The sequence below is a fragment of the Zonotrichia albicollis genome, chromosome 10, assembly GCF_047830755.1.
Source record: "Zonotrichia albicollis isolate bZonAlb1 chromosome 10, bZonAlb1.hap1, whole genome shotgun sequence".
Taxonomy (NCBI): domain Eukaryota; kingdom Metazoa; phylum Chordata; class Aves; order Passeriformes; family Passerellidae; genus Zonotrichia; species Zonotrichia albicollis.
Window position 1 is genome coordinate 31,003,647 of NC_133828.1, and position 21,460 is coordinate 31,025,106.

Below are 21,460 nucleotides of genomic sequence, written 5' to 3' on the forward strand. Positions count from 1 at the left end.
GTGCTCTGCCTTCCCCCTGGGGCATGTGGCCCCACTCCACCCGGCCCAGATCATCTTCTGCATTTGTCCCCATTCTGAGTCCTGTCACTGCCCTGCCTGCTGGTAAGGAATCCCAGCATCAGCTCCTGGCTCCAGCTGCAAACTGGAGATTTCTCTTACCCATTATCCAGTGTGCTGTTTCCAGAGATTAATTTTCCCCGCTTACCACTAATGCTCCAGCTATATCGACCCACAGGGGCTGTCCTCCCCTGCCCTCCTCCTCCCAGCATGCACCCGTGTCAGCTGGAGGGGAAAGTGGGGGCCAGCCCTGGCTGCTGGAGCACAGCCAGGGACTCATCCCTCTGCGCAGGGCTGCTGGCACCGCTCTGCTTGCCCAAGACTGGAGCGCCAGGCTCAGACTGAGTGGTGCCTGCTGCTGCTATGCCAGGGCAGGAGTCACTGCCCCTCAAATCAGGTGCTGCTCTGATCCACTCCTTATGTCTTGTCTGATTGAGGGGAAAGGAGGGAATCTGGTCTGAGTAATTTCATTGCTGACATCTTCCTGTGTCTTCACAGACATGACTGCCACCAGAAGGATGTTGGAGTTGGAATTGTGTCCTATAGCTTTTTTCTAGAAGTTATCCTGCACCTCTGACCTGGACAAGGGACCCAGTAGTGTCTCCTGGCCTGCTGCTGAGCAGCAGAGGGCCATCCATCCCCATGGCCAGGGAGGGGTAGCTGTGTGACCCAAGGTCCTGGCATCAAAGACAGAGCCCTCTCCCTGCTCAGGCAGCACTCAAGGCTGATGTCCAGGCATCCTCAGTAGCAGGATCAGCCCTGGCCTTGGCAGGAGTGGCTGCACTGGCCAGGGCTGAAACACAGCTGCTGCTCTGAATGTAGTCACAAGTTATTAACAGCAAGCAGGCTGCAATGACCCTTTTTTGGCAGCCCAGATTTGTCATGCAGATCTGCAGCCTCGCAGGGTTGTGCAGCACTGCCTGTCTGTCCCCACCGGGAGAGAAGGGCAAACCTTGGCTGGAGCCTCCCAGAGCATCATTGGCGAAGGGAGGTTTGGGGGACAAACTGGGCTCCTGAATCTGATTCGTGTCTCTATCGTGTTTCTCCTCCTTTCTCCTGATCTAGAGGCCCAGGGGCACTCGGGGTCTTCCCACATCCTTGGGGGAGCTGGTAGCAGAACGGGTTAGGGACTCTTCCACCTGCTCTGCCTCTGGTGCGGGCGGCTCAGCACGGCCCGTCACCCCTGCGGGCTGGTCCCCAGGCCTCCTGCCGACAGCCGCGGCCTCTGCCCCCGCTTTCCTTCGGGCAGAGAAGGGGGAGCGGCTTCGGGCCGCGCACCTCGGGGCTCCTCCGCAGCCGGGAGGACCCCGCCAGGCTCCCGCGGCCCCCGAGGGGGGACTCCCTCCCGCATGCAAGTGTACCCAAATGAGGGGGCGGGGCGGCACAAGCCCCTCCCACCTATAAGAGAGCGCTGCGGCGGGGATTGCAGCAGCCGCAGCTCCGCGCCGAGCCCCGCCGCACCGAGCCCGGGACAGCCCGCACCGCCCGCCGCAACATGGTGAGTGCGGGCCGGGGACGGGCACGGCGGCGGGGGCGCGCCCGGACCCCCGGCAGTGCCCCCGCAGCGCCGTGCCCGCTGGAGCCGCCGCGACGCGCCCCCTTCTTCCCGCCGTGACCTTGGGCAGCGCTGCCGGCCCCTACCCGGGACAGCCGCGCCCCCATCGCGCTGTGCCCCCCTCCCCGCCGCCACCGGCACCGGGGCGCCTGCCCCCCCCCCCCCCCCCCCACCGGCACCGCCACCGGCGGCGCAGCGCGGGGTGGCGCTGGGGACGCGGGGTGACCTCTCCGGCGGGCAGCGGTGGCCGCGGATGGACGGGGACAGCTGCGGAGGGTGGAGGCGCCCTCCGGGCACCGGGGGCCGGAGCGGGGCGCTCGGCGGGGCTCTCCCCGCGGCAGCGCCCGCCCATCGGGGCTGGCGGCGGGGAACGGCTGTGGGGGTCCCGTCGCTGCAGTCCCGTCCCGCGGGCGGCTGTTAGCGGCGGAGCGGGCTGCGGACGCTCTCGGGAGCGGGCAGTGGCCGCTGCCCTCGCCCGGGGCCGCAGCTTTCTATATTTAGCGGCTCAGGAGTGGGCCGGGGCCGTGCCAGAAGGCGCAGCGCAGCGCTCTGCCCGCCGCAGCGCTGCCCGGGCCCTGCGGGGAACCTGCCCCGGCTCCCCTCCCTTCCTCCCTGTGGCTGGGGCTGCTCTTGGCCCTCCCGCAGCAAGAAGGAGCCCTTGTCCTCCCCGAGTGCTGCACCGGGGCACGGACCCCATCGCGGCTAAGGGCACTGTGCAGTCGGGGGATGCAGGAGAGAATTGCTCCAGGAGCTCGAGGCTGAGTCGGGGTGTCCTGCTCAGGGAGGCAGGGATGCCGGGAGCAGTCAAACAGGGATGCTAGGACTAGCAGAGGAGGGTGCCAGGGACAGCAGAGGAGGGATGCTGGAGTAGCGGACCAGGCCTGCACATCCTGAATGGAGTGCATGAGGCACATCTCCAGCTCTCAGCCTGCTCCTCACGGAGCACTTCTGCCAACACGGGTTTTGCAGCACAGGGTTGGGACTGTGTAGGCCAGGGAATCTGTGCTGCCTCAGAAACTGCTGCTATTCATTGCCAGCCCTTACCTGGCTGCCACCTACCACCCTTGTGTCCCCAAGGCCCCTAACCCCATGAAACTGCTTATCTGGCTCTGGAGCAGCAGGCAGAGGGGTTTGCCCATGCTGATTGCCCCTCATGGGTTAAGTGTGTGGACCTGTCAGCTGAGCTCCTCACTGGACTGCTGTTGCACAGGGAAGGGGCTGAGGCTGCCAGGGACCCCGGCAGAGTAGCTGAGCCAGGCTCTGCTCCCCTTACTGCTGGTGGACAGGCCCAGCCAGAGTCCATTGAACTGGTGGCCCCTAGCGAGGGCAGGGGCCAGAGGGATGCCAAATCTGGCTTTTGATCCAGCATGGTGCCTGTGCATGGCTGAGAGCAACGACAGCTATGGGGAGTCCCTCAGGAGGTCACCCAAAGGAAAATGTCCTCTCTGGGACCACTGATCAGAGCAGGTCCGGTGTGGGTGACTGTGAGGCACTGGCACCAGCTAGAGCCCGCCCTGGAGCAGGCTGGGCAGAGCTGTGCCAGGATGTGACCCTGCCTCCCCTCCGCAGCGCGAGTGCATCTCCGTGCACGTCGGCCAGGCCGGCGTCCAGATGGGCAACACGTGCTGGGAGCTGTACTGCCTGGAGCACGGCATCCAGCCCGACGGGCAGATGCCCAGCGACAAAACCATCGGCGGGGGGGACGACTCCTTCACCACCTTCTTCTGTGAGACTGGGGCTGGCAAGCACGTGCCACGGGCCATCTTTGTGGACCTGGAGCCCACCGTGATTGGTGAGTGCAAACTAACTGGGCTCTGATAGTGGTCATTATTTTGGGCAACAGCCCATTGCAGGATGCTCCTTGGAGTTCACACAGCCTGAGGTGCCCCCAGGGGTGGGTAGCAGTCAGCTGGTGCTCGTGGTCTTCTGACAATATCCTGCAAGGGGTTCGACCCGAGGCTCCTTTTTTTTTCCCCAGGAGAACCACAAACATGAGCACCTGCTTTTGTTCTTGAAGTGTCCTAGAGTCAGCGGTGCTTGTACCACATGTGCACAGAGAGAAACCAGCCCAACCGGCACGGCAGCTCCTGCTGCGCTGTGGGCAGGCAGCTCCTGAAGGGTGGGAGAAGCTGAGCTGCGCAGGGAGGTGGCAGCCACCTCCTCATGCCAGAGAAACTTGATGCTGGTGTTGGCTCTGCTGACGTGTGGGTCCTTGGCCATGCCACGGGGGCAGGCGGAGCCAAGGTGAGGGATGGCTGCTAGCACCCACGTGTCTGCCTGGCGGCCGGCTCAAAGCAGCTGCCTCCCCTGGGCTCAACCTGCCCCTGTTCTCTCCTAGATGAGGTTCGGGGAGGAGTCTACCGGCAGCTCTTCCACCCTGAGCAGCTCATTACTGGCAAGGAGGATGCTGCCAACAACTACGCCCGTGGGCACTACACCATTGGCAAAGAGATCATTGATCAGGTGCTGGACAGGATCCGTAAGCTGGTGAGTGACTGCAGAGAGGGGCTGTATCTCCCTGGACTGGGGCTCAGAACACACTACAGGCCATGCGGCGCCCTGAGTGGGATATGCAGCTGACCAGGGCAGGGATACACCAGGTCCTGAAGGGACTTATGGACAGCCGGACTGTCACAAGAAATGTGTCTCAGAGTAATCTCTCCTCATCTCTCTCCACAGGCTGACCAATGCACAGGCCTCCAGGGATTCCTGGTGTTTCACAGTTTTGGAGGTGGCACTGGCTCTGGATTCACCTCCCTGTTGATGGAGCGACTCTCCGTTGATTATGGCAAGAAGTCCAAGCTGGAATTCTCCATCTACCCAGCACCACAAGTCTCCACTGCTGTGGTAGAGCCCTACAACTCCATTCTCACCACCCACACTACACTGGAGCACTCAGACTGTGCTTTCATGGTGGACAACGAGGCCATCTACGACATCTGCCGCCGCAACCTGGACATCGAGCGCCCAACCTACACCAACTTGAACAGACTCATCAGCCAGATTGTCTCTTCCATTACAGCGTCACTACGGTTTGATGGAGCCCTGAATGTGGATCTGACCGAGTTCCAGACCAACCTGGTGCCCTACCCTCGCATTCACTTCCCCCTGGCCACCTATGCCCCTGTCATCTCTGCAGAGAAGGCTTATCACGAGCAGCTGTCGGTTGCCGAAATCACCAACTCGTGCTTTGAGCCGGCTAACCAGATGGTGAAGTGTGACCCTCGCCATGGCAAGTACATGGCGTGCTGCCTGCTGTACCGCGGGGACGTGGTGCCCAAGGACGTCAACGCCGCCATCGCCACCATCAAGACCAAGCGCAGCATCCAGTTTGTGGACTGGTGCCCCACGGGCTTCAAGGTGGGCATCAACTACCAGCCCCCCACGGTGGTGCCAGGGGGGGACCTGGCCAAGGTGCAGCGCGCCGTCTGCATGCTCAGCAACACCACGGCCATCGCCGAGGCCTGGGCTCGCCTGGACCACAAGTTTGACCTGATGTACGCCAAGCGCGCCTTCGTGCACTGGTACGTGGGCGAGGGCATGGAGGAAGGGGAGTTCTCCGAGGCGCGGGAAGACATGGCCGCTCTGGAGAAGGATTACGAGGAAGTGGGCCTGGACTCCTACGAGGATGAAGAAGAGGGTGAGGAGTAAAGAAGCCTCAGCCAAAAAAGGACCACGCTCCTTCCCTGTGTTACCTGCAAACCCTTTGCAATAAACCGTTTCAGAGCCTCTGTGTGTCCCAGTATCACCCCCGCTGTATCGGTTTCTTGCCAGGTCAGGTGTGTGGTGAGTGCTTCAGCCCTGCTACTGGTGCTGCTATGCTTCCTCCCAGTGCTCTGCTCCAGCTCCAGCTTGCTACCTGTGCAGGTAAGAGCCCTGGGGTCTAGTCCCTGGTGCCGTGGCACACATCCCACCCCACTCGTTGCTCCAGCCAGGGGTGGGAACTGCTTCCTCATGTGATATATGGCCCCGCGTTCTATCCTGGAGCTCAGGAGAGCAGATTTAGTCTGAGCAAGAAAAGAACGGCAGCTTTTAGGTTTTCTCCTCAAGTGCAGCCCAAGGGTAGGTGGACTTGCCTGGAAAGATAGTGGTTGAAGCACTGGGAGCAGTGCAGCCCTGCCCCTGTGGTCACCATCCAGGGCAAGGAGTGTGCCCGGTGTCTGGGGCAGTGGGTGCACCCTGCAATGGCACCCAGCATGGCACGGACCCTGCAGCTGCTGTACTGCTGTGTGTGGTGAGAGGATTAAAGGAGGGCAATGCTCCCTGTCAAACTGCTTGTCTGCATCTCATTTTTTACCCCCTCTCTGTGGGTAGCCCACCTGCTGGTGCCCCAATGAGCCCCTCTAGCCAAGGCTCCCCCCTGGGCTGGGGATGTTCTCAGGTTGGGGTGGTTGTGCAGTCCCCATGCTCTGCATACCCCTACCAGAGCAGAGCTGCTGCTCCTGCCTCCCAGGGTCCGGCAGCTTCCCAGTCTGGGCATCTCCCTCCCCTTCACGGGCAGCAGAGTTCTGCCTGTACCCGTGCCGCTGCCTGCCTGCCTGTGCAGATCCCTATCCTGCAGTGCCCAGCTCTGGAGGCTCTGAACAGCAGTGTCTGGCTCCAGCTGTAGTTGTGTTAGCTCCCAATAGGAGCATTCTGGGGCCAGGGATTAACTTTCCCTGCTTACTGCTAATGCTCTGGCTATGCTGCCCCAGCTGGCCTCCGCTGCCCTTCGCCTCCAGCAACGCTTGGCTGCCTAACCCAGACAGCCCGGCTCTTCCCATGCCCCGGCAGAACCCCTCCCTGCAGACAGGGACACAGCCACAGCTCTGCAAGAACATACTTTACTTCAAACACAAGGCAACATCGGTGCCAGGAGCAATGGCAGGGTGGGCACTCCCTCTGCCTCCCTCCAGCACAGCACCGGGGTCCGGCCCACAGCTCTGCTCCGGGCAGCAGCAACCTTCCTGGGGCACAGAGCTGCAGGACAGCGGCTCCATCCCCAGGAGGGGTCCCACAACATCCTCTTCTGCCACCCCCAGGGAAGGCAGCAGCTGGCAAGGGACCCATGTTTAGCAGCAGATCACATGTCCACAGCACAGGGGCACAGACCAAGGCCCAGGCAGCAACATCCAGGGCACAGAACACTCCAAATCCAACACACCTCCGGCATAGAGCAGCAGCTCTCCCCCAGGGCATCAATCCCCTCTGCAACAGGTCTGCAGGGCAGCAGGGATTAGGGCAGCTGCTTTTCCCCTGGCTCAGCCTCAGGACGTGTCATCACTGGAAGGGGATGGGCTCAGATCTGTGTGGTGTCCTGCCCTGCTGGTGCTGGCTGCAGCCCCTCCAGCTGGTGGATGATTTCATTTATGCTGGGTCTCTCCTGGGGGTTCACTGTCATCATGGAGAAGAGCAGGCGTTGCAAGGCAGCCGAGTATCTGGAAGAAAGAGCAGAGGGAGGACCCATGTGGTGCACAGGACAGGGGGCCACACAGGAACGGGGTCACCCTCCCCAGCCCCTCACCTGGTCGTGGAGGGCAATGTGAGGGGGTTCTGAACCGCCAGAGCCACACTGTCACCCTTCTGGAAGATGGCATCATAGGGGCCCTCTCCAAACATCATGCAGTAGAGCACACAGCCTAAGGACTGGAGCGAGGTGGTGTCAGTGCAGCGCTGTAGCAGTGGGATGGGGGAGGCCAGAGGGCTGGATCCTTACCCAGATATCTGTACGCTCGTCTATCACACACTGGCTCGGCACTGTGAAGAGCTCGGGGGCACGGTAGGAGATGGTGCAGCGCTGGGCAGCCCAGTCCTGCAAAGGGGAGGATGGGGATGAAGGGACTGGAGTAGGGACAGGCTCATGGGGTGACGTCCCAGGGCACCCACCTGCACAGCCATGGCCTCCCGAGAGCTGTTGACTTCGATGCGAGCTTGGTTCATGGAGCCCAGGTCCATCAGCACAGGCTGGTCATCCTCATCCAGCAGCACATTGGTGGGCTTGAGGTCCCTGTGGGGATGGACATCACTGAGTGCCCACCGGGGACCCTGCCAGTCCCCCAGCCAGTGCTGCCACCCCTCACCTGTGTGCATAGCCCTTGCTGTGGATGGCCTGCAGCCCACGGCAGATCCCATGGAGGATGAGGAGGATCCGCTGCTCTGGCATGAAGGTGCCTTTCTCTCGCAGTGCTTCCACCTCTCTCCAGAGGGTTCCGCCCTGGCAAACACAAGCAGCTGGTCACCACCGCTGCTCCAGGGGTGGTGGGGCAGCCAGGAAAGCCCTCCTCACCTGCACATAGGGCAGGAGAAGCCAGGCTTCGTGCTTGGTGCCCTTCTCCACCATGCAGTGGGCCACCAGGCGCAGGATGTTGGGGTGGTCGAAGAGGCCGTGCATCTCCACCTCGTGCAGGGCGGCCTGGCGGTCCTCCTTGTCGTGGCACAGGATGCGCTTCAGGGCGTAGAAGCGCCCGTCCCGCAGCCCCTCCACCAGATCCACATAGCTGAAGCCCCTGCAAGGAGTCAAGAACAGCGTGGGTTGGGGGGCTGTGACATCCATGCTGGGGCCCTGTGCCCAGTCTCATCTACAAGCACCCAGGGGAGGGGGGCAGAGGGCAGCATGAATTCCCCAGGTGTGCACATCTCCCCATCTTGCAGGCACCTGTGAGGAACCCAAAGCATCCCCTCTCTGTATAAAAAACCCCACTGGCTCAAACATCCCCACTCGCACAGTTCCAAACACCCACTTCTGAGAATGACCAACCCCTCCCTGTCACTCAGCAGGAGAATCATTTGTCATGCACAAGCACCCCCAATGCTGAAGCATCATCCCTTACCAAGCCCAAGTACTACCCCAAGCCCCAAGGTGACCTGAGCAACAAGCATCTCCCCACCCTGCCCGAGCATCCCGTGCCTGAGTATCACCCCATGCCCAAGCAGGTCCTCATGCACAACCATCTCCCATGCCTGAGCATCTCCCCACCACGCCTGAGCATCACCCCAATGCCAAATCACCTCCCATGCACAAGCACGCCCAAGCATCCCCCCCCCCACGCCCGAGCACGCCCTCGGACCCCCCTTGCCCGAGCATCCCTCCCGGAGCTCGGGGACCCCCGCCCGAGCCCCCCGCGCCCCAGCCGGCCGCGCACCCCTCTGCCAGGCGGTGGAGCAGGAGGTACCGCGCTCCCCCCAGGCTGACGGTGCCCCGGGAACAGACGCACAGCGTCTGCCCCATCGCCCGACCGCGTCATCGCCCGGGGCCGCCGCGCGTCACCGCCCGTCACCGCCGCGTCACCCGGCGGGCGGGGCCGCACCGCCTCCGCTCCGATGGCCCGAGCTGCCGTCCCTCCGCCTTGCGGCGGGCTCGTCCTGTCCTGCAGCACCGCCCGGCACCCCTGCCACTAGCTCTGTCACCAGCTCTAGCCCTCAGCCTGGGGACGGTTTCCTTCCCCTCACCCGGCAGCAACAGCCCTCAGTTTCCATCACCACCGCTCTGATGGAGCAAGCGGACTGAGTTCAATGGAAGGCTTCTGCCGGATGGTGACGCTTTTACAAGGCTCCTTGTCCCCTCACTTTGATTGTCACTCCCCACCCCACTGGGCACCAGAGGTGTGCCCGCCGGCCGGAGCTGCATTCCCTGCTGGGGTGGGCTTTGCGGGGCTGGCCACACCTGGAGAGTCGGAGCCGCCCATCCCTTTCCCGTGGTCCCGCCCCAGCTGTTCCAGCTGCCCGCACTCGGGACCGGGAGAAGGAAGCGCTGGCCGAGATCCTTCCCGGATCATGTGATGGTGGAGCCACGTCCAACCTCGTCCCCATCGCGGGCCCGCTGAGCCCCCGGCGAGGATGGCACTGCCGGCCCTGGGCCTGCTGCTGGCAGCGGGGCTCCTGCACACGCAGGTTAGCAAACAGGGTGGAGAGTTTGGGCGAAGCGCACGGGACTGAACTCTGAAGGAGCGGGTGGGCCGCCTCCCGAATCTGCCTTCCCGATCGTCTCCCTGCTCGTCATGCTGTAGCTCCCTCCTGCAGCTGCCCATGTCCTGCCACAGTATCCCAGCTTGCTTTCCCAGCTCCTTCCCTGCCCTCGCAGCACCCACCCCAGCAGCACCGTCCCCACAAAAGCCACCAGCCCTGCCGGGGTGTTTGATTAGCGGGAGGCTCAGCTCCTCCCTCCTGCTCTCCCAGCACAGTTTGGCACCCATTTCGGGAGAGGGCACCTCCAAGAACCAGCCCCGTCAGTGCCTGTCCCGGGAAGCACAGGAGGGGCGGCTGGGCTCGGGGAGATTCTGCAGGTCTCCAGCTCTTCCCTTTTCCTGCAGGCCTCCCCTTCAGCACGCTCCTTCCAGCTGGATTACGAGCACAACTGTTTCCTCAAGGACGGTGCCCCTTTCCGCTACATCTCGGGCAGCATCCACTACGCCCGCGTCCCGCGCCCTGCCTGGAGGGACCGGCTGCTCAAGATGTACATGAGCGGGCTCAGCGCTGTGCAGGTGTAAGCCATGGCGGTGCACAGGCCCACAGCCACCACACCTTTCTGGGATCACTAGGAACAGAGACAAGGGTGTTGTCTGACCACAGGGAACAAGCACCAACATTTACACTTGGCTGTGAACCCCCAGACCACCCTTGCCAGACACAAGCATGAGTGTGGGCTAGTTCCAGTCCAGCCCGAGTTGCCATACTCAGCTCAGGCTGCAGGCCAGCTCGCAGAAGCAGAGGGACCAGCTGGTGGGATGGTTCCCTGTCGTGCTGGGGTGTCCTTAGCTCCTGCATGCTGATCTCTCCTCTCCAGCTACGTCCCCTGGAACTACCATGAGACACTGCCAGGAGTTTATGACTTCACTGGGAACCGGGATGTGGAGGCCTTCCTGGACCTGACAGCTGAGCTGGGACTTCTGGTGATCCTGCGGCCGGGGCCCTACATCTGTGCAGAGTGGGAGATGGTGAGCCCTGGCCCTAGCCTGGCACAGAGACGTGACGGGGGGTCTGGAAAGGGCACAGCAGGGTTGGCCCTTCTGGCTGTCACACTGCCTCCAGTGCCATGCCCGCTGTGCCCAGGCTGCTGCCCCAAAGGCCACAGGCCGTGCTGGTGCCAAGCACTAGCATTGCACTGGCTGAGTTCAGCAGTGTGCAGGGCCAGGCTGCTGAGCAGTTTCGCAGTTTCTCTGCCTCCCCCTCTGCTGTGTGTGTTTCTCCAGGGTGGCTTGCCTGCCTGGCTGCTGTGGAAGCCAGACATCATCCTGCGCACTTCCAACCCTGGTGAGGCTCAGCACAGGGCTCTGGCCATGTTGTCCTTACAGCCTGGTGCCAGTCCTGGCATTGTCTCCACACACCTGCCAGCTCTGCCTCTGTGGTCTTTCCCATCATCTTCTCCATCCTCTGAGAGCCCCATAGTTTGTGCTCCATCTCAATTTCCCCATCTCGCTTGACCCTGCCCCATCTGCTGTGTCTTCCTTCTGCCCGGCTTGGCTGCAGGCGGATGCTGCAGCCAGGCCCTGTCCTGCCTCTGTCCCTCCAGCCTACCTGGCAGCTGTGGACTCCTGGCTCCATGTTCTGCTGCCCAAGATCAAGCCACGCCTGTACCACCAGGGAGGGAACATCATCAGTGTGCAGGTAAGGTGCTGTGAGGCCCAGCCCCGTGCCCTGCTCTGGGTCATCTTTGGATGTACCCCAAAAAGCCACCAGTATCCCCTACACAATGACCTTACCCAGCAAAACTGAGATAAATCCCTCCCACCTTCTGGACCTAGATTTAAATCCAAGGGCTGGGAATCTGAGGCACCACAGATGTGGTTTGTGGGACACTGACAGAGCTGGAGCTCATGGTGGGACTAGAAGGCTTTGCTCAGGACCCCCAGGAGGGGTTGTCAGGACATCTGATGATGTCCAGAGGAAAGGGGGGAGGTTGGTGCTCATCCCAGTAGGCAGTGGGACCTGTCTGCAGCCCTGCCATGTGTACACTGTGTGCCAGTCCCTGTCCTGCTCACAGGTGGAAAATGAATATGGGAGCTACTACGCCTGTGACCATGGATACCTGCGGCACCTGCTGGGCTCCTTCCGGGCGCTGCTGGGCAGCGAGGTGCTGCTCTTCACCACGGACAGCACGGGAGCCCAGGAGCTGCGCTGCGGCACCCTGCAGGGGCTCTACGCCACCGTCGACTTCGGGCCAGGTATCCTTGGGGGGAGGAGGAGAGAGGATGGGGGTCCCTCCTCTGTCCTGCTCAAACTCCCCCCTCTGCACCTCCCCAGGATCCAATGTGACAGAGGCATTTGCTGCCCAGCGCCATGTGGAACCGAGGGGGCCCCTGGTGAGCTTGGCATGGGTGCTGTGGGGGAATGACCCACGATGGCTTTGGGGAGGCAGGGGCGCCAGGCAGTGAGGCAAGGAGGGGCGCTGGCCCAGGCTGCAGGTGACAGTGTCTTTGTCCTCCAGGTAAACTCTGAGTACTACACAGGTTGGCTGGACTACTGGGGCGAGGCACACGCCAGCACCAGCGCAGCGTGGGTGGCCCGGGGGCTGGAGGACATGCTGCAGCTGGGAGCCAGCATCAACATGCAAGTAGTCAGCTGGCAGAGGGCACAGCCACCAGGGCAGTGGGCATCACCTCTTGCCTTCATGCCACTGGGATCAGGCCAGCAGGGGCTGTGGGTGCTAAGGGGAAGGGGCAGTGCCTGGTGAGCCCCTATTATGTCTGTGGGGTTGCTGACCAGGCTCTCTGGGTGTATCACAGGTACATGTTCCATGGAGGGACGAATTTTGCCTACTGGAGTGGTGAGTAGAGCCTTGCTCTAGGGAGGGAGGGGCACACTGCAGGGCTGGGGGCTTTCCTTGGCCATCCCTGAGAAACCTGCTTCAGGCTCTTGTTCTGTCCCATGGGGCAGGTTGACACATAGTCAAAGGCCTTGAACCCAAGCTTGTCTTCTCCTGGGGACTCCTTTCATGCCTATGCAGGGGCTTACAGTTCTGGGCCATGCCTCCGCCCATTGCACTGCAGCCAGAGCCCCTTCCTTGGCCAGGTGCTGACTACAAGGGCCAGTACAAACCAGTGACCACCAGCTATGACTATGATGCCCCCCTGTCGGAGGCAGGAGACCCCACTGAGAAGCTGTTTGCCATTCGCACGGTCATCAGCAAGGTAACAAACCTGGCAGGAGTAAGGGGACAGACAGTTCTGGGCACTACTGCTTGTGTACCAGCAGGGCAGGGGACAGCTCCCTCCTTGCCATGGGGCAGCTGACAGTCTGCTGTTCAGTTCCAGCCCCTGCCAGTAGGCCCGATGCCACCTGCCACCCCCAAGTATGCCTATGGCTGGGTGGCCCTGCGCAAGGTGAGTGCCCATCCTGACGGCCGTACTGCCCCAGCGTGGCGCTGCTCACCTGCCTAGCACCCATCCCTCTCTTTGAAGTATGCTGACCTCCTGGATGTCTTGGATGTGCTGTGCCCCTCTGGGCCCATTCAGAGCCAGTTCCCTCTCACCTTTGAGGCCCTAAAGCAGGTGAGAAGCTGGGTGGACATTTGAGGAAATGCTCCTGTCTGCCTGGCCCTGGCTCTGGGGCAGAGGAGCAGAGCTCACTTCCAGCTCCATTTCCCTTCCTTTGCCACTGCACTGTGTCCTGCAGGTCCATGGCTTTGTGGTGTACCACACACAGCTGCCCTGGGATGTCCCAGACCCAGCCATGCTGGGTGCTCCTCCCCACAGCATCTGTGACCGTGGCTACGTGATGCTGCAGAAGGTGAGGCTACGGGAGCACACCAGTCTCTGGGACAGTGCTCCAGAGGGCTCTGTCAGTGGGCAGAGTGGGGCTGTGCCATCCCAGGGTCTTGGGGACAGCCAGGGTGACAGAAGCCATACTGAGCCTTTGTGGGCTGGCTCTTGGGCCCAAATTTGCCTCCTTTGGGGACAGAGAGCAGCCCTGGCTCTGGCAGCAGGGTGCTGTGTGCCTGCTGGCAGTGTTGGGGGTCGTGTGATCCAAACATGGGCCAGCAGCAGTGGCTTTGTGGCTTTAGGAGTACCAGGGAACGCTGGAGCGGGACGGGCAGACCACACTGCATGTAACAGGCAGGGCAGGGGACAGCCTGGACATCCTCATGGAGAACATGGGCAGGATCAGCTTCGGGGCCAACACCAGTGACTTCAAGGTAAGGGGAGAGCGCCCTGAGGCTCCAGAGGGGATGGCCTGGCAACCCATGTGACCAAACACCGTCTCTACTGCCACCTGAGACAGAGTCCAGCCTTGGTGGGGCTAATCCCAGTCCTGCTCCCTGGTTCATCTCAAACCTGCCAGGACAGGGCTCAGAGACTAGCACCCCTCTCCCACTTAGGCTGTCACAGCTGCCAGAGCCCTTTGCTCCCTAGAGGGGATCCCATCCCACCTTCACTGCTGCCAGGGCTGCCCCAAGTGTCCTGGCAGATACTGCTGCTTCCTTTCCCCTCCTGTTCCATCTCAGGGCTTGCTGGGAAACCTCTCACTGAACTCCAGGCCTCTCAGCAACTGGCTGATCTACCCCCTGGCCATAGACACCGCAGTCCAACAGGGCTGGCCCCACACTGCTCTGCCAAAATCAAGCAGTGGGGGCCGAGTGGGGCCAGCCTTCTACACTGGGACCTTTGAGACACCTGGCATTGCCTGGGACACCTTTGTGAAGTTCCCAGGTTGGAGCAAGGTAAGGCACTGCATGACTGGGAAAGGGATAAGAGTGGACCAGGACCCAGCTCAGTCCCATCTCCATCATCTTCCAGGGACTGCTGTGGATAAATGGCTTCAACCTGGGCCGGTTCTGGAGCTGTCGTGGGCCCCAGCAGACCCTGTTTGTGCCTGGCTCGGTGCTGCACGCTGGCCGCCCCAACAACATCACAGTGCTGGAGCTAGAAGGGGCACCTCCCACGCCTCTCCTGCTCTTCCTTGACCAACCCCTTTACAACAGGACACTTGGCTGCAGCACCATGGCCATGGAGTAAACACTGCTGGACACTGGCCTTGCCTCTCACTGGGGCTGGGGAGATGGCAGGGGGCTGATGAAGCACAGAGGCTAAGGGGAGTGGCACAGGTCCTGGCACAGACCTTTGGGGACAGGCAGGGCCTGTGATAATGACTAAGGGACCCAGGACTCCGTTTGATTTGCATGTCTATGCCACATAGTTCCCAAATAGTTCCAGTGACCATGCTGATTCCCCCATGGCTAGGGGGCAAGGCACCTCTTTATTTACAATGTAGGCAGAGGAAGTAGCTGCTAACATAATGGCCGAGATGCTGATGGCAGCCAGGACAGGAGAGGTAGAAGCACAGCCTTGATGGTGTCCACAGGCATGGCTGGAGGTAGCTCAGGGCTGCAGGGTCTGTATGTGTCAGGATCTGTCCTTACACCTACAGGTAGCAACCTGTGAGGTAGCCATGAGAAAAGTGGGCAGCAGGACCCCTGGCTGAAGCCAGGCCACCAAACAGTCCCAGCCCTTCTCACTAGCACATGGAGACCTCTCAGTCATTAACTTTGCCAGAGTCACTACCCAGAGTGATATCCATGCCCAGAGAGTGACATGGCCAGCTCAGTGCCTCTGACCATCGCTGCTGCACAGGTTCTCCCTTGCTGCACAGCCAGTGCTCAGCCATGTCCCCACCACAGTGGTCCCTGGCAGGTGGCAGCAGCCTCCAGTGTTAGGTGCGGCCAGCCTGGGCCCGGCGGTGTGTTTGCAGGCAAGCCGTGGAGCAGAAGGAGAAGTCAAGGTAGTGGAAGGGGATCCGTCCCAACAGGGACTCTCCACACTGCCAGCAACGGCTGCAGAAAAGAGCAGAGCTGGCTCTGAGCAAAGGGGACACTTGCAAAAGAATTAGTAGAGGAAAGGGTTCCCTGCCTGGACTTTGACACAAACACCAGCAGCCTGAGGGAGCTGGGGCTCCTGCTCTCACAGGGCTGATGTGCTCACCCAGTGGCCTGGCCAGGACATGTTCCCAGGGGGACATGGTCTGTCAGAGCATGATGTGAGGTACTCTGAGGCAGAATGAACATTCAGAGACTTGGCCCTATAAAGGTTGTAAAGCCCCTGCCCAGGTAAGCATGGGGAATGCTGTCTGCCAACAAACCTGGTGGGGTGGCAGAGGAAAGTAACCAGGGACACAGGAGTGGCTGGGGCGTTGGCTTGCTGCAGATCTGGCTGCAACTGGACCAAGTCATCCTTAGCAAAATATTTCAGGGGAGCAGGGCAAGAGAGGGAGGAAACTTTTACACAAGCACTACTGGGAATTGAGTGGTCAGGAGTAGCTTTGGACTGGAAATGAGAACTGGAGCAAGAAAGGCAGGAAACAGCTGTACTGACATGGGAGGATTTGTCTTCAGAGCCATGCTGCTGGGATGGTTACCTGATGTTGGCAGGAGTCGTGCTGGCGTCCTGCAGCTGTGCAGCCAACCTCCTCTCAGCAGCCAGTGCCCTCTGGGGAGCAGAGACAGCTCAGCCCTGCAGCCCAGGGAGCTGCTGTGCCCAGAGCCCACCACATCAGCACTGCCCTCTCTGGGCTGGATCCCCTTCCCAATCCTCACCTTCTCCCTGTCAGACAGGGCTGCAAACCACTGCTTCCTTTCCTGCTCCTGCTCCTGGCGCTGCTGCTCCTCCCGCTGTGCTTGCTCCCGTTGCTTCCGCTGGGCTTTCTGTGCCCGCTTCTTCTCCAGCTTCTTGGCCTCCATCTCCTGTGTCAGGGGCCCTGGCACCTGAGGGCAGGCAGCAGCATCTCCCACTGAGCCGGGGCAATGCACGAGTGGGAAGGGAGAGCTTTGCTCTGGGGCTCCCCTGTGGGTGAGGGCAGCGGGCAGCACCCACCTTGGCACGGCTGTAGTCGTACTTGTCGGGATGGGCCACCATGAACTTGCGGAAGGCATTGCGGGTCCGTCTGTCAGCAGAGCTGCAGTATGGGGTCCTCTCCTGCCTGTCCCTGTGAGACAAGGGAGACCATCTCACTCACACTGCCATCCTACTGGCTGCATCCCACTGGGCTGTGAGCCCAGAGACCCTCCAGAGATGAGCAGTGTGTACTGCAGGCCACAGTATCACAGCCAAGGAGGGGGAAGTTCCTTATTCCTATACAAGAATCCTCCAAGTCCTTCTTGCCTCTCAAAGCCCCTGCATGGGGCTTTTGTCTCATCCTGGCCCTTGAAATAGCCCACCAATAAACCTGGGTGCACTGTGAGGCACTGCCCACCTGCTGCCATGCCAGACCAGGCAGGCAGAGAGAAGAGTGGTTCACCTCCTAGCCCTCCTATAAAAACCCCGACCTCCCAGGTCAGAGACCAATACTAGCTGTCCCAGGACAAGAATGGCACCAGTTTATTGTGGCTGAGACAGGAGTGAGTCACTGGACTCCCACAGCTGAGGTTGTGAACCACTGGGTGCCCTGCAGCCATACCTGAGGGCAGGGTCCGCTCCTGCCTCCAGCAGCAGACACACAGCCTCAGCCCTGCCAGCCTGAGCTGCCACGTGAAGCAGGGTGCAGCCCTGCTCGTCCACGGGCTGGTTCAGCAGGGAGCGGGCCATATCCAGAGACTGCCCATCCTCACTGTGCTCTGGCAGGCCCCCATTCTCTGGCACTCCCAGGAGGTGCCGCAGTGTCTGCACATCCCCTGTCTTGCAGGCAGTGAACAGAGTGTCGCAGAGCTGGGTCTGAGGGTCTCCTGTGAGGGAAGAACAGGAGGGGAGTCCGATGGGCAGACTGGGCAGAGCAGCACTCTAGTCTGACCAGGGAACACACACAATCAGCTTGCTAGATGGATTTGGGCACTGCAGGATCTCCAGCACCTGCAGAGTCTGCAGCCATGTGCTATGGCATTGCTAGGCACTGTTGTCAGCAGCCAAGCCTCCTCCTAAAGCAAGACCCACTCCAATCCCCCCAGCACACCTGGCTTAGCCAGGTGCTGCCTGCTGCCCTTGGCTCCAAACACACAGCTCACTCAAAGGCACGTGACTGCACTAAAGACTTCTCAGACCCAGCCGTTCTGGGTATCTGCATGACAATGTGCCCTTCACCCCACTGAAAAGCAGCAGTAAATGGGGCGGGCATCCAGCCAGCACAGCTCCAAACATCATTTACCTCCATTGCTCCAGGGAAGCAGCCCAGCCTCAGCCTCCCCCTGCAGCTCTGTCACTGCCTCCAAGCCAGGCTGCCCATCAGTCTCTTTACCACAAGGCCCTGCACAGGCAACACGTGAGAAAGAGGGTCAGAGTCAGCCTGCATCCCAGCCATGCCTTCCTACACTGCCCCTGCCAGTTCTTCCCCTCACCTTTCTCCACCTTCTTGTCCCTCTTCTTCCTCCTCTTGCGGTTTCGCTTGGGCATCACTTCAAACTCCCGGAGGTGCAAGGTCCCCAGTGTCACTTCCACAGTCTCCAGTTCCCCTGCAGGGCTTTCTTCCTCCTCCTCCTCTGGGGCTGAGGGGGGTGATAAGACTGGGGCTAAGGCTCCACACTCAGAATTAATCACTCAGGGCTCTAAGCCAAGAACACCTTGTCTTTCTCCTGTCCAGCCACACTCCGAAGCTGCAAATCTGGCCCATGCCATAACATCAGACTCCTCCTGCTTGCTCATAGTCATGTCTCCCTCCATGGTTCAACTTACCAGTTGTGTCCTCCTGTGGGGGATCCACCTCTGCCTTCTGCTGCCTCTTCTGCCAGACCTTCCTGGGGAACCCAGTGATGTCCTCCAGTGGCGTGTCCTTCCCTGGGCAGCAAGGGTGCTCCCGTCACTACCTGGGGACAGGGAGCACCCCATGTCTCCGAGGTCTGAGGGCTGAAGAGCTAGCATCTCCACCCCATAGGGTAGTGTCCCCGAATGCACGAGGGACCACGTCACCCCACCTGCCGTGACCCATGGGCACGAGGGCTGGCCCAACTCACCGTACACCTGCAGGCTGGCCAGCGCGGCGTGGACGCGCAGCACTTCCCGCAGGGTGGCCCTGCGGGTGCTGAGGGGGATGTGGCAGATGCGAGGGTCCCCTCGAGTGAGGGGAGGGTTCCTGCCACCGAAGAGCAGCGCACGGTTGTGATGAGGGGCCCGGAGGAAGATGCGCTGAGCTTCACTCAGGTGCTGTGCCCAGGCTGCCAGGAGGTCCTGAATATCCTGGGGAGAAAGGAGAAGCTTTATGGGATCCTGAGCACACTGTGTGGGCAAACATAGCTCTGGAGCAGGGACAAATTCAGAAGAGAGCAGCCTCAGTCGGGCCCTGCCCTTTTTCCAGAGCCCACCACCCCACCATGCCCCCCAGCAGCAGCGTGGCAGAGGCAGCAGGAGCACTCCCTGCCAAGTGCACCCTCACCTTGAGCAGAGCAGCCTCGTTGTAGCGCCGCAGGGAGGCCCCAGCAGATCTGGGGGCTGAGCCCGGGGTCTGGGCATCCCGAAGGCCCTGCGCTGTGCCCCGCCGCGCTCGCACCGTGTACCGGTGGAAGGTCTTGTGCTCCTGCACCTGCAGGCTGTGGAGAGGGGCAGGCATGAGCCACAGAGCTTAGTGTGCATGGCATTAACATGCAAGAGCAGCTCCAGCTGCCTGTGCCCAGAGGGACAGTCCCGCTGTGCCCCTTACTCACCCCCGGAACACTGCTCCTGCGAAGTGCCCGCCACCCATCATCAGCACAACCCAGCATGTGCTTGCACTGAGGCTCTGCAGTGATGCTGTCAGCTCCAGCGGCTCCTCAATGTCACCCTGATATGCAGACACCCTGGCTAGTACCCATGGCATTACCTCCTTATCTCCTGCTGTCCCCAGGACAGAGACCAGCCTCTGTGCTAGCACCAGAAGCAGGTTTCTGGGAGCACCCCAGAGCCAAATAACAGCCACCAACAAGTCTGGGCCTCTGACCTGGCACCAGAGTCCACCCTTCTTACCACAGCAGGTAGAGATGTCAGAAAGACACCTACACCCGAGTGTCACCACCCTATCTGGACTCCCTCTCCCAAACAGCTGGGCTGTGACTTGCCTTCCCAGTGAGCAGCACACAGCGGTAGGCGGAGATGAGCTGGCCCTTGGCATTGCGGAGCAGCACCTTGTGGGAGCGGGGAATCTGGGGCGTCTGGCCAGTGTCACTGACAGAGGGCAGCAACTCTGACTCACTGCTCACATCAGAGCTATCCGAGTCAGATCCTGAGATGCTGGACACATCACCTGCAAGGAAAAGAAATATGCAGTGAAATAAAACAAAGATTATTGAACAGCCTCCCCAAAACTCTCTAGGTGTCTTCAAGGGCACTTGCAGAGTGCCCACAATCCCAGAAATGTTCTGTCAAATACCCTATATACCACAAACAGGCTGTCACCTGGGTAGACAGGAGTTTGGAGCTCTGGATCCCCAGACATGCTTAGGCAGGAGCTCAGTTAAAACATGCCCTTCTTCCTATAACAAATCCTAACAGCTCAGGAGCAGTGCTGGACCCTGAGAAGACCCCACAGGGACATAATAAAGGGACCCTGCACTAGCAGAGGCCTTCATCCCTGTACAGAGGAACCCCCGTGATGTTGCTGACAGCCCCTGGGTTCCAATGCAGACAATCCAGCTTCTCACCTGTGCGCGTTTTCTCCTCAAACACTTCCTCAGGCAGCGTCCGGCGCCCCAGGAGTCGCTGCTTCAGGTTGAAGCGGTGCCAGTCAAGACGGTAGTGCTCAGTCTGTGGAGCAAAAAAGCATGAGCTGGCAGCATCCTGGTGGTCCATGAAAGCCATTACCACCAAAGGGCATGAGGTGACAGACCCCAAGGACTAAACTGACGGCGGGCTCCTTCAGCAGTCCTAACTGGAAAGTCACACTATATTAAGGAATTACCCATGAAACAATTAACCCGGACCAGTACAGGCCTGTGTTGCACTTATCCTTTATTTCTAGTAAATGATACCTTTAATTGATAACATACAAGGTTTGAGTGCCAGACCCCAATAGGTCGTGAGCAGTGGGCAAACAGCCAGCACTGGGCTGCACCATGCTGGATCCACAGCAGGATCCCACCAGTCATGCCGCCAGCCCCAGTCCCACCTCACACTGCTCAGCCCTGCTCACCTGCTCCTCCCGGCTCCCAAACACCTGCCCGCAGGTCAAGCAGCACATCCTCTCTGGCACCTCGGTGACACCATGGGGCTTCCCCTCACAGCTGGCTGCTGCAGGTTTCTCTGGAAGAACGAGGGAGGGCTGTGCACAGGCAGCCCCGCAAGGAGTGGAGCGTCCTCTGTCCCTCCTCAGCCAACCCAAAGAAACATATGGTACAAGGAGCTTCGGGGACCTTGGGGTGTCACCGGAAGAAAGCCCATTTACCCACACACCCACCCACCAGGTAGCTCCCATGGCCAAGCTCAGGGGTGATCACCCAAGCTGAGATGGGGACATAACACAAATCTGTGGCAGACACGAGCTTAGTGAGATAACCTCCCTCCCGCCGTTCCCGGGGAGCCCCACGCACCGTGGCTCGCAGGAGCCGGCGGGGCAGCACCCGCATCCGCAGCAGCTCCGGTGACCAGGCTCAGCCCGTGCAGCAGTTCAGGGTCCTGGGCGGCCTCAAACAACGACCAGCTCTCCGGCATGGCTACTGCTTCCAGGCACGGGACAGCGTCTCAGGAACGGGCCCGTCGGGAACCACCCGCCAGCGACCGCCCCGACACCGGCCCCACAGCTCTGCCCCGTTCTGCTCTGTGTTCGGGATAATCCCGCACCGCGCCAGGGGCCCGTGCACGATCCCCCTTCCCCGAGCCGCCGCACCCCTGTCACCGCCGCACCCCTGTCACCGCCGAACCCCCGTCACCGCCGCAGCCCCGTCACCCCCGGGGCCGCTCCCCCGTGCCCGCCCCGCCGCTCACGCGCGGCCGCCGCCGCCGGGCCCGGAAGCGCCGCTCGTCACATCCCGCGCGCCCATTGGCCTCC

General features: G+C 61.1%; 3 protein-coding genes across 4 annotated transcripts; 2 read left to right on the forward strand and 1 right to left on the reverse strand.

Moving 5' to 3' along the window:
- The first annotated feature begins 1,393 nt into the window (after positions 1-1,393).
- Positions 1,394-5,883, forward strand: LOC102067954 (tubulin alpha-5 chain). Its single transcript, XM_074548645.1, has 4 exons — positions 1,394-1,555; positions 3,182-3,404; positions 3,951-4,099; positions 4,292-5,883. Exons 1-4 carry the CDS (start codon positions 1,553-1,555, stop codon positions 5,261-5,263), a joined length of 1,347 nt encoding a protein of 448 aa, XP_074404746.1. The 5' UTR covers positions 1,394-1,552; the 3' UTR covers positions 5,264-5,883.
- Positions 4,310-21,452, reverse strand: STK16 (serine/threonine kinase 16). 2 transcript variants are annotated; one of them, XM_026792282.2, is made up of 21 exons: positions 21,397-21,452; positions 21,003-21,128; positions 20,606-20,715; positions 20,118-20,220; positions 19,536-19,720; positions 19,146-19,261; positions 18,878-19,031; positions 18,459-18,681; positions 18,181-18,282; positions 17,847-17,993; positions 17,657-17,755; positions 16,976-17,240; positions 16,393-16,504; positions 16,116-16,283; positions 15,938-16,008; positions 7,878-8,097; positions 7,672-7,805; positions 7,478-7,598; positions 7,308-7,403; positions 7,116-7,237; positions 4,310-7,029 (listed from the first exon to the last, which is right to left on the reverse strand). In XM_026792282.2, exons 2-21 carry the CDS (start codon positions 21,121-21,123, stop codon positions 6,891-6,893), a joined length of 2,808 nt encoding a protein of 935 aa, XP_026648083.2. In that variant the 5' UTR covers positions 21,124-21,128; positions 21,397-21,452; the 3' UTR covers positions 4,310-6,890. The 2 variants fall into 2 exon arrangements, with proteins under 2 accessions (XP_026648083.2, XP_005485280.1); XM_005485223.4 differs by lacking the exons at positions 15,938-16,008; positions 16,116-16,283; positions 16,393-16,504; ... (10 more) ...; positions 21,003-21,128; positions 21,397-21,452 and adding an exon at positions 8,734-8,889.
- On the forward strand, positions 8,918-14,557 carry GLB1L (galactosidase beta 1 like). Its single transcript, XM_005485284.4, has 16 exons — positions 8,918-9,481; positions 9,901-10,073; positions 10,374-10,524; positions 10,780-10,840; positions 11,100-11,194; positions 11,571-11,751; positions 11,831-11,889; positions 12,015-12,136; positions 12,313-12,353; positions 12,599-12,717; positions 12,835-12,909; positions 12,988-13,077; positions 13,202-13,315; positions 13,590-13,721; positions 14,031-14,246; positions 14,323-14,557. Exons 1-16 carry the CDS (start codon positions 9,428-9,430, stop codon positions 14,539-14,541), a joined length of 1,902 nt encoding a protein of 633 aa, XP_005485341.2. The 5' UTR covers positions 8,918-9,427; the 3' UTR covers positions 14,542-14,557.
- Positions 21,453-21,460: the final 8 nt, after the last annotated feature.